This window comes from Solea senegalensis, linkage group LG16, assembly GCF_019176455.1.
Source record: "Solea senegalensis isolate Sse05_10M linkage group LG16, IFAPA_SoseM_1, whole genome shotgun sequence".
In the NCBI taxonomy this organism is placed as follows: Eukaryota; Metazoa; Chordata; class Actinopteri; order Pleuronectiformes; family Soleidae; genus Solea; species Solea senegalensis.
Window position 1 is genome coordinate 10,538,166 of NC_058036.1, and position 12,155 is coordinate 10,550,320.

General features: G+C 37.6%; 1 protein-coding gene across 1 annotated transcript in view; it reads left to right on the plus strand.

Annotated features, from left to right (window-relative positions):
• The window catches only part of si:dkey-288a3.2 (protein phosphatase 1 regulatory subunit 37), a 64,430-nt gene continuing 52,275 nt past the window's right edge, over positions 1-12,155 (plus strand). The window contains exons 1-2 of the mRNA XM_044047774.1: positions 1-166; positions 1,952-2,052. Coding sequence (XP_043903709.1) covers positions 1-166; positions 1,952-2,052 — 267 coding nt within the window. The remainder of the gene's footprint in view (positions 167-1,951; positions 2,053-12,155) is intronic.

Here is a 12,155-nt window from a genome sequence, read left to right on the forward strand (position 1 = left end):
ATGACCCACTGCAGTGACAGCGAGATTAATGAGCAGAGCGATGACAGAGCAGGGAAACTGAAGAAGAACCAGAAGAAGAGAAGTACAGGAGGAAAACATGTGTCTTTCCCACCTGATGAACAGATAGTATCTGGCTTTGCTGAGCACAGGGATGCTGATAGAAGGGGTAAGCTGCTGTTTAAAGCTGTAATCCATGTTCTAAAACACTTTTTACCTTGTTTGTAAAATTCATCTTTACGTCCTAATAGCCACCAGTTAATAAAGTTGAAAAAAAAAGAAAGAAAGAATTTCACAACAATTGAAGTGTCTGTAGCCCTTGCAAAATGTTTTGATTGGCTGGCATAACTGTCCCTCACTGTGTAGGAATGGGCCGATATTCAGTATCGATATTGGTCTGATACTGGTCGTAAAATCACATGACTGGATATTGGCAATTGCCAAATGTGATATAATGCAAAACTGAGTCAACATATTTTCCGATTCAAAGTACTGTATTGGACTATATTGGTATTGGTGGAGACTCAAGGTTGTGATATTGGTATTGTACCAGCTGGGGCAGATTATGAACAAATTTGTGGGAAACAAAAGGAAGGATTGAGGAGGTTTTCACTCAATTTTCTCTTTTTTAACTTTGGCATAGCTGCATACCTGCCAATCCATTTTGCATTGACTTAATTATTAGTGACCTTGTCCAGAAAATTACATATAAAAGTAGCATAATAAGAATACAAATAGAATATAATACAAGAATGAGAGGGTCGGAAAAACAGTCAGAAACACATATAAACAATTGTACCTTTTTTAACTATAGAGGTCCTCAAAAAAAGCAGGAGATATGTGTGGAGTTAATGCACAAAACTATTGCAGCCAACATTATTAAAGGGATTCTGGCACAGGCTGAGTGAGTGATGGTAGCAGCTGAATTGTACCTGTGCAAAGTGTTTTGAATTGGCAAAATAATCAAAAATAAAACAATGACATTGCAGCTTTGCAAATTAAGCAGTTTCAATTCAAAAACGATTGTTCCACCTCATACTGAAAGAGCTGAGTATTTATCTCCACTCACATTTGGCCCCAGTGTTTACAGTGCTGTATAGGGTGATCACTATGAGTCCTCACGTGATGAGTGCGTGTGTTTAACTGCCATCCATCCATCCATCTTCTACTGCAATAGGTGCATCCCTATTTGTTTAGCAATGTTAATTGTGGCACTGTTGTTATGCCTATATCGTCCAGTGTGATCTAAAGCACCCTGAAGCTCCACAATGGCCAAAATCAGAGCTCTCACATATATCCAACAAGTTTATCATGATAGAAATCTAAGTCAGTCGATAACGAAACCCGTTAAATACCTTTATGTGAGTGAAAAACAAAACACATTTCACATATCTGAGGTACAACATTCAAAGGGATGTGTTATCGCTCCCAGTGTGTTTATGTGACACATTTTTTGCTTTTTGATGACAATCACATTGCCATCATTTTGTGTGAAGTTACTGCTCAGCACGTGCTCAACATGTGTTTTTAAACGTGGGAAAACTAATAGTATGGATATTATGACTGATTTAATAAATGAGGAGAAGAACTTGATTTTCTTTGTCATCTCTAAAATGAATAAAACTAAATTGCAACTCTGCAGCTTTTTATTGATACATAAAAATAAAAATGTTTGCATGTTTCAGTCGTTAAAAAAAACCTTTTGTGGTCGCTTGCATCTGGAATTCATCATCCCCACAAGGCTATGGTTGATAAAGCGAGCTGTCTGATTGGTTGATTTATCATTAGACATTCAAATCCTTCTCACTTCTCACTGACACACACACACACACACACACACACAATAATGGAGCACGACTCACCGTATGGCGTTTCCGTGCCTCTTGAGCACTTCTCAATGGTTGCTGGTGGCTCACTGGGATGCAGTGAATGATTGCGTTCCTTTTTATTTCAGCTGACAGCTGCCTCACCTTGACAGAGGTAATGGAGGCCTACCAGCAGAGCTGCACCAGACACCAGGTCCAACCACAAGCACACGTGCTGCAACAGCTTCAGGTACACTGCTCCACACATCAACACTAGTTTTGTACGCGTCACATTGCATCTGCCGGACGGGGTTGATTGTGTCTGTATTTACCATTGCATTTTACAGGAAAAACCAAGTCTGTATCAAGTCTGTGTCACTCTGTCACTTTTTGTCTCAGTCTGTTGGGGTGATGAGGAAGTGCACAACTTAACCCTTAGTGCTCACGTGGCACAGGTCTGTGTCGCTGGTGGATATCCCAGGGTGGTGTGTTTATGTCACATATTCAGGCTTTAAAAAAAAAAGTTTTTTTTCGTCTTCTTATGTGTTGTTGAGTCAAAGTTATGAGTCATTTTATATTGCATTTTTAGTAGTGCTATAAAGTAGCAATAATTGTGCAGAAGTCACAAAATAGACATTAAAAGACATAAAAATGTATAGCCTCTGTATATACTGTACATGCTTTGTCTTCTAACAGTTAAAGGGATAGTTCAGGTTGTTGAAGTGTGGTTGTATGAGATCCTGGCGTACAGTGACCGCCAAAGATTCACTCTCACTGATGACATGGTTGTGCAGACAAAAGATATAAAAACAAAAAATATATAGAATTTTGCCCACTTCACAAAGGCCTCAATGAATTATAAATACGTTTCCCTAACTCTGTGGTTGCAGTGGGTTTTCATGCAAAGTCAATGCACAGACATAAGTCCATACAATCTTACTTATGTTTATCTTGCTATTACGCAGCTTTTTATGACTGGAACCTTAAAAAAATAGTATCACTATGAAAATCACTCACTCCCAGCACCAAAGTCCATAGAGAAGATTACAAGGCTAAGTTGTCTACTGCTGCCTCCATCAGTAAGTTCATATGTGTTATTTTGTGACTTTGGTGGAAAGGTGATTTTTGTTTTGGTTTTAATTTACATATACTATATGAAAAAAACGTACTAGATCAGCAGTTCTTCTGACCCTGCACGCTGGAAATGTACATTCTCTCTATGGAATTTGGTGTAGGAGTGTTTACAAACTTCAGTTTCCAGTTGCAAACGGCTGTATATGAGATAAAGACCCAAGCAGATTTTCATGGTTAATCAAATCTGTATTTCTGCTGCCAGCCATGTTTTCAATTTAAAAACCTTCAACTATAACTCAGAGGATGTTGAAAGAGGACTGAGGGAGAGCTGACAAGAGACGGAGAGCTGGGAACAAAAGACATGGGATGGTGCCTGTGAACTGGGGACTTGGGACAGGGGGAAGAAGTAGACGGCTGGGGTTTAAAGACATTATGCTTAAAACATGAGGCAAAGGGCTGATTGAATGGGAGATGATGAAGAAATGTGAAAAGTTGTTATTGTGAATGTCAAAAGTAATAGGTGGAAAATGTTGACTGCCCCCAGAGGAAACGTGGTCACAGCTTTGCATGTCATGAGGCCTGTGTATGGTTTTACTCACGAAGCTCCTCTCACTGTGAAGTGGATCAACGTTCTGTGTTTGACACGTGAGTCTCTCATCAGGAAATGCTAACACCAAACAAACAAAGAGTGAAAACAAAGTCCTCAGGTTGAGACTTTAAACTCCACTTTTGAAATATTGCTTTGAAAAAGTGTGTGTGCACAGTCCTGTTCTGATATGCAACATCAGCAACTCTGCTCGGAGAACAACTGTACCATGCAATGATATTACGGCACAGCAGAGAGAAAAAAAAAAATCAATATCAACACTATAACCTGGTGCAAGGCCAAGAGAAATTAAATACTCACCGCCTGAATCCTGTCTGTGTTTACTGCATCTGACAGTCAACATAAGAGTTTGAAAAAAACATATAAAGTATATATATATATATATATATATATGTATATAGTACATATTCAAATGTACACACAATATATGTACATATACATATGTGTGTGTGTGTATACATATATATACCCAGTAATTCTGACACAGTTTGTACACACATATAATAAACCTCCCTGGATAATTAGCATCATTACAATCTACACCCAAACAAACTGCATTCAGACTGACAGCAGCACTGCAGCCTCATCAATCACTGCAAAGAGACCAGCGTGTTTGCATTTCGCTACAACAGCATTGTTTAACACAGGAAGCGAGTTTATTTTAATTCATAAAGTCTAATTATGTACAATACTTTTTTCTTTTTTCAGTTCAAATTTTCCAGGGACTCACGTTTTACACTTGTGTGTCTTAAAATGTGATTGAATAAAATGCCAACAACCTGACAATTAATAAAAAAAATACATTTACACAACATTTCACTATTTGTATCATGTGCTGTTGTCCTTCAGACCAAACGTTTTATTTCAGAATATAAAATACCTTAAGTGCTTTGAAGGATATTAGGGTGGAATTTAGATATTGGTGAGTTTGTCAGCGTCTGTGCTCATGTTCAGGCCACCCCCCCTTTCTTGTTTGCAAGATTTCAAATGAAATAGCAGTAGCTCAGCAGAGGCGTATTTGTAGCTTTGTAGAGGCTGATAGCTGTTTTTCAATATGAATGCACCATTCTTGCATCATTCATGTTTGATAGTTCAATCTTAAAAGAAATGTTTGAATTCATAAGTGACTCCTTACGGACTGATGAAAAAGTAGCCATGATAATTGATATTGCACATGATTATTATAACGTGAATTATTGATGGTAACTGAACTGTGAGACCAGTGAAGACACACTGCAATCGTCCTCATACCTTTGCACACAAATGCTACTGTACACCACAACTGCATACATTACATACACTTTTTTATTCCATGACACACATATTCTTTCTCTTCAGTAAAAAAAAAAACACATATTCTCCCATAGCCACACACACAGCCTGCCATTTATAATTCATTTATTGTACACACTTTCTTTACTTGGACCATGTAAAAGCATGCTGCGCACTATCCCACCCCCCTCTGCATAAATTTCACCGGAGATCAAGAGGAATTATTTGTGGAAAATTAGAGACTTAGCAGTGCTTACATTCCGCATACATAGCCAGCGTATTATCTCTGAGGTGCTAATGAACCCAGTTGCATTGGAAACGAATGTAGGTGGTCCTCCTGAAAGAGTAAAATATGTATGGTTAAGCATTAGCTAAGAGGGGCAATATTTAGACCAAAAGGGCCGCATGTGAATGAATTCATAATAAGAGGATGCAAAACGAAGAGATGAACGCCTAAAGAGCAAATTTATTAAATTAGGTCTTTTCAAGCGAGGGGCGATTCCCCCGAGGAGCAGCACTGAAGACTATTTAAAGCTTTTTTTATTGCACCCTCGGGCCCCTTTGCACTGCTTTGAAATGTTGTAAGTGGATAAAACAGTATTGCTGTTGGTGACATTTTCATAGGAGTGGTAAACAATTATAGGCTGGAGCCAGCGGGGTCCGAGGCCACCGTGCTTAAACTCTGTGATTCCACTGTGCAAACTACTGTGAAGTGTGTGTGTGTTTCTGTTCAGCTCACTCTGAGATTATAAAGGTAATTGGGACGATCAAGCTCCGAGTGTACACATCTGCTGTGGCACCAAGGACGATCCTTAACTGCGGGGATTTCTAATCAGATTGAGAAATGACTGCGATGCACATTAGCAGCTAATGCAAGTGATAGTGTTGGATTTGACTTCCCCCAAGGACAGACAGTTATTTCCTGACTGATTGATCAATTATTATTACCTCTGCAGAAGAGGTTATGTTTTCATCTGTTGTTCTGTTTGTGAGCAGAATAACTCGAAAATGAAGGACAGATTTGAATGAAATGGTCTGGTTATAGTCCAAGGATAAAAGGATTAGGTTTTAGTGGTGATCCAGATACAAAATCTGGATTTAGGACTGCAACTTTAAAACAATAATAGTACTAATTTAATTATTGACTTTGCAAGATAGAGGTGTATATTGTCACTTTCGGGAACAGAAATGCACAGAATATCTTATTTAGTTTTAATCTTAACATAAATTATAATAACTGAAAACAGTTACCCTGCACATATTTAACTATATGTATAGATTTGTCAGTCAAAATATAGTTTTATAAATAGGTAAGGATGGTAATGCAATTACAATTAAAAGAAAGGCACAGCTAATGTTCCTCTTTTTCATTCATAAATAATAATAACTATATTATAATAATAATACTTTCTTTTTAGATAGATATGTCAAGTCATATGTAGTTAACATGACTTGAGTTAGAGTAAAATTACAATTATTACATACACACAACAGTGCCACAATCAGACTGAACCCGAATTAAAATTGAGACTTTAAATTGAATTGAATTATTAACCTAATGGGAGACTATCACATCGAGCATTGTGGCAGCAACAGAGAAAGCTCTGTCACCTTTGGTTTTTAAATAAGAGAAGGGCAAAAACGGGAATCTAGGAGTTAAGACATAGCAGATCTATTGAGAAGCAAGACAAATATTAGAATTTTGAATGTAATTATGTATTAAATTAGGAAGCAATAAAGTGTCCCACAGTGTGGGTGATACAGAGTTACATTAACATAAACCAAATGGGAAATTAAGGTGTGTATTTAACATTTTGGTAAAATCTGCCCTTCACAACACTCCAAAATGTATGACCACAAAGTGACAGTTATTGGACAGGGGACTTTGTCTTTTAGTTGTCAGTAAATTATTGAAATAAGGCATTGGATGTCATCTAGGGGGATAAGAAGAAGAAGATTTGTTATTAATGAAAATTGTTTTATGTGACTAGTGTGTCTAAAGTCCCGCTTTTAAACTCACTGGCAGGTTTTTTTAATTTTGATTGCTCACGGGGAAATGTCCAGTGTATAGACAGAAGAAAACAGTGGACTGCGGAAGAAAAAACAAAACAATAAGTGTGAATTGCAGAGTCATTTGACCCAAGAGTGGATGCTAATAATTTCCATTCTTGTTGCAGACACAAGCCAGATGTTAGTTGGGTGTTACAGGGCTTTTTTGACCAGCAAGAAAAGAGGCTTTATTGGCTTATTTAATTATTCAGAGGAAGATTACAAAAAAGTGAAGTATTCTCCAACTCTCCAAACACAAAGGGTATTTACTATACGAGTTTATGTTCCTTCCTGATGTTTGGAGAGTAAAGCACGGAATTAGTTGCATGTTGGCAAATCTTCTAATGAACAGCTTAGTGTTGTTTCCCTTGCAGATTATTCAGTTGAGTGGACTGAAGAGAAATCAATTACCACAACTTAACTTCCATGATTCATCCTGTACACAGTCAAGGAAGCAGGAGGGAGAAAAAAAAGCGGCCTCATACACAAATACCACTTTTAAATGCATGTGGTCATATTCAATAATATGATTTTTCCCTGAGATAAATCCCTGCGAGAAGGAGGAACGAGGAGGAGGAGTGGGTGAGAAAAAAGAGAATCCCTCCAGAAATGAGAAGACAAGAGAAAATCTGTTTTTACAGACCACCGCTGCTTTCTCAGCTCTTTTGATTAGCATTAATGTTGCACTGCGGAAGTCTGCCGGCACACACACACACACACACACACACACAGAGGGAGGGAGAAAGCTATATCTGTCCCTGCCTCTGTAATTGTAAAGGGAACACTTTTTTTTCTCCCCTTTTAAATTAAATGCATGCTGATTGTTATTGCCCCCCCATCTCCCCCCACCGTCCACCCCTGTGTACGTGGAATAGTTGTCGGCGAGGTAAATGTCACTAAGTAAGTGCCACACTATTTTCCTTGGTGGCTGTTAGCAGGTTGTGCATGGAAAATAAAAAGCGAGGAGGAAAGGGAGGAGGTGGAGGAGTGTTCCTGCATGCTCCTGAATGCGAGGGCTTATCGGGAAACAGCAGGGGAACCGGACATATGTCGCTCCTCTCATTACAGGCTGAGACGCTGTAACGAGGCGCTTAGTGGAGCATTTGGAATGGCGTGCAGCCGCAGCTGTGACGATCACATGCGTTGAAAGACGGAAAAAAAAGAGAGAATCGGGGACTATGTGTCGCGATTTTATTTCACCATGGACCTGTTGCTGACATGTACATGTCAGTCATGTACCCCATTCCCACTGGTCAGAAACCCAAATCCATAGAACCACTTAAAGATGCAATCTTTGACAGAACTCACACTCTAGGAATTTATTTGCCAATAAAAGGAAAGGAAGCGAGTAATTTTAAACACAAACGTTATAAAAATATCATAAAAACCATCATGTCCGGTCTGTTTTGTAGATTAAAATTAATACATTTTAAGAACGGTCGGCAGATATTACTGTCACAGTTTGGGTTTATGTCTATTACACATTTGTTTTCAACAGTGGGGGATGTACTCGGTGAACTTGCTATTGCTTTTATGATCATGGTGTTTTTCTTCTGTGACTTCTGTGGATAGCATTAGCTTGCTCGTGCCCTCTTCTATTGGTAAACTCAGACACAACACAACATTACCTTCCTCCATGTCGATTATCTAATCAGCAAAGCACCGTCACCATTTCATTTTCCGCAAAGCGGGCTATGATGCACATTCACCTCCGGGCAATTGGCATAGCTGTCCGTGGATGTTAGCAAATGCTACTTTTTACAACTCGGGACATTTCTCAATGTTTTCATTTCATTTTGCTTTATGTTATTAGCAAATTAAACTAATTCATTTTGCAAGTTTGACCGAGGCACCAAAGTAAAAGATGACTTAAAGCCCTTGGGTTGCTATGCTTCTCATTTTGTTGCTGGCTCATTTTGTGAAAAGAAAAAAAACAGACAGAAAAACTACGGTGTTAAAGACTGTTTTGTTTACCCAGGTCAAAAAATCCAAGGTATACATGCTAATACTTCAAACTAGCCTCTTAAAATAAATGTCTAACCCTAACTGTTAACATAAATCAAACCTAAATCCAAGTTTAACCCTGAAACCAGGTCTCAACCCCCCAAAAGCCCTTTAAAGTTGTGCGGAACACACAAAATGTTGTCACTTTCCCAAAATGTCCTCACTCCCTTTTTTTTTTTTTTTTGTAATACACTTTGGTCCTCACAATGATACACATACAAGAACACACACAGGTTTATTGCAGGTATCCTGTTAAGGACTCTGCATAGACTTCCATTTATTTGGACAGCCTAAACAATGGGTTATCACCAACCTTTACTGTAACCAGTTAATGTCTAACCTTAAATCTGAGTCCTAAACTTAACTTCTTCCTGGTCCTGACAACGTCAGTGTTTACGCCAGAACAGGTCCTAACAAGGTAACAAATACAAGAACACACACACAAAGACACTCATTAAGAAACACAGCAACTCCACAGCCTTGTAGTTTTTTTTTTTTACAGGATCTTGCTTTAATGTTGTTTGGGAAACAGCGGGCATAACTGGAAGAAAAAAAAAGAGGATAAAACCTTGTCTACACGTAAAAGAGTCTATTTTACATTCTCTGCCTCTAATTGAATTGGAGCAGTAGCAGTTAAAGTGAAAGGCATGTGTGATGCACTAGTGGTGGTGCACTATTAGGCTGAATTGAATTTACATGGTCGGCTGGTCGCACAAGTAATATCAGAGCTTTTGTGAGTGGGATATTATTACAGACCTGCACGGACACCAGAGGCTCCGTGACCAAAATTAACATCTGTGAAAAGAAGTTCCTCATCGTAAGCATGTGTAGATCTGTCAGATTCATGCATATGTAAATTGTAAATATGCTAATCGTGTGAAGTTCGCTCCCATTTTGTTTATTTGTGGTCGCTGTAGATTTGTGGCTTTCTCTGTACTGGGTCACTTTTTGGGGGGTTTTGGTTTGCACCTGACAAACACACACACGTGGTTCAGTCATGACTTGGGAGCAATCAGAATATTATAATTATAATAACATAATAGATTGTGCATGCATGTGTGTGTGTCCATTCTTTATGGATCCTCTTTGTAAATATGAGCATTCTGACACTTTATGGAGATCATTGTATTTTACTAGTGTATTCCTTAGTGTACATGTAATCTAAATGTATTTGTCAGGAACTATATCGTGTTGCACCTTGTTCTGTAATGTTATAACCAAGTTATACGTAATCCTCGAGAAAACCGGGATTGAAGAATGTATATATAACAACAACAACACAATACGAAAGAGAAGGAGACAGGAGACAAGAGGTACAGACATAAAGTTACACCAGATATTCTGAAATTCTCCTGAGTGTGACATTGTTTTCTGTGGCTTCAATAACAACCTTTGAGAGGAGCACTCCAGTAGATCTGTCATCACCAAATGGAAGTTAAAGCTACTTTCATTTTCACATCAGCCACCATGTCCAGCGGGGACTTCAAGTTACCAAATGAACATTTTTTCCCCCCGTCTCATTCTACACTGAATCACAGTCAGATGTGCAGTGATATCATATACATTAAGTATGAAACTATAAACTGTTTTTTTTTTATATGCAAATGGCATGTAAATATGGTGCGTAAGATGCATACATGTACATGTGAATCTTCACCAGTGATTAACACTTGAATGTGTTTCATGTGATATGATTAGTTGTTTCATATTCTAAAAAAAAAACACTACACTACACTTCATGTAACTGTTTTGCTTGAGCAAAATAGCTCCTTCCACCTCACTTGTACATTTAGCAATGTTGGCCATGTGACAAAAAAAAATAGGTATATTAAGCCCTAAGCCTGTATGTTGGTGGTCATTGTAAAGAACAAGAAATTGTGTAGGTGTCCTCATAGTGTTTTCACTTAAAATAAAGTAAAGCAATAAGCAAAAATGTAAGAATAGAAAAAACACATAATATCACTCAAATTGTTGCCTATTATCAAAGTTGATAATTAAATTATGACAAGAATAAATACGAACATAGTCAGTACTGAGTTCCATTTCTACTGTTAACGTTGTGACACGGTCATGTGACAAGGTCATGTGACTCATATAACAAGCACAATGGGCTTATGTATTAAGAATAACTAATGTAAATCCATGTTGCTTCTATAAAAACTCCTTTTCCCACACTATTAGTGAATTCATGTTTCTCATTGAAAGTCTGATTTTGTTCAGATTTTCCTTTTTTTAATGTACATATATACATTTAACATATGTATATACATTATTTATATATTTCATTTTTACTTATGTTCACAATAAATCAACAAATACAAAAGACAAACATGTGTCTTCATTGATATTTGATTTGAGCATTGATTGAGCATATGTACACTGAAAAAGTCTCTGCATGTGCAGAAATAGTGATATAAATTCCTGTTGATGCAAGATTCCCAGAATTCCTTAAGGAAACAGCCATGGAAAGATGGCTTATTCAAGAATGTGGGGATTTATCATCACGGTCCACTTCCTATGAAATGTAGCTTCACTCTTATTCCTTTATTATTTCTGTTATCGTAAATGTTGCTGTATCCCTGTGTTTTTAGCCTCTCCTGTTTGTGCTCAAGTTCATACTGATCTGAACTCAGATAAATGGTATGAATGGCTACTTTCTGAACGCTTTAAGGGTGTAATGGACATAAAGTGGCATTAATGAAGTTGCTATCCTTCATTTCAAAAACCACTGTGGACGAACAAAAGCAGCCACACTGGCAAACACTGTGAGAGTCAATTAGAATTTCATGTATGTGTTTTCAGATCTCTCTCCCTCTCTCTTTTTTCAAAATGAGAAACAAAGTTACAAATTTTGTCTGTGCTCTTTCACACTGCAGCTTTAATTGCTAATTGTTAAGAGCGAGCGAATACATTTGCATATTAATGAACTCCAAATTTACATTTTTAATTTGCCGCCTTCAAAGGGCGCGAGATAAAAGGTCGTGTTATTTTAAATAATTTATCCTTTATTGCGGAAAAAGATGGTGAAAGGAAAACGTGTGTGAAAATGCGTGTGCGTGTGTGTGATAGAACCACAAAAACAGTGTGTGTCAGAGCCACAAACATTCCACATTAAAAATAAATATACCACATTTGTGTGTGCTAAATGTATATATTTTAAATACATCATGTCGATGCATCTGGACACGTCCTCAGTGATGTTTCACACGTGTCAAGACGCACTGAGACAATGTATGTAAAAATAAATTAGCATTACATAACATACATTTAGTACATAAACATGGTATATTAAATATGAAATGCTATTTTTGTCATTGAGTTAAAGAGACTAAGTAGAGAAATTGGTG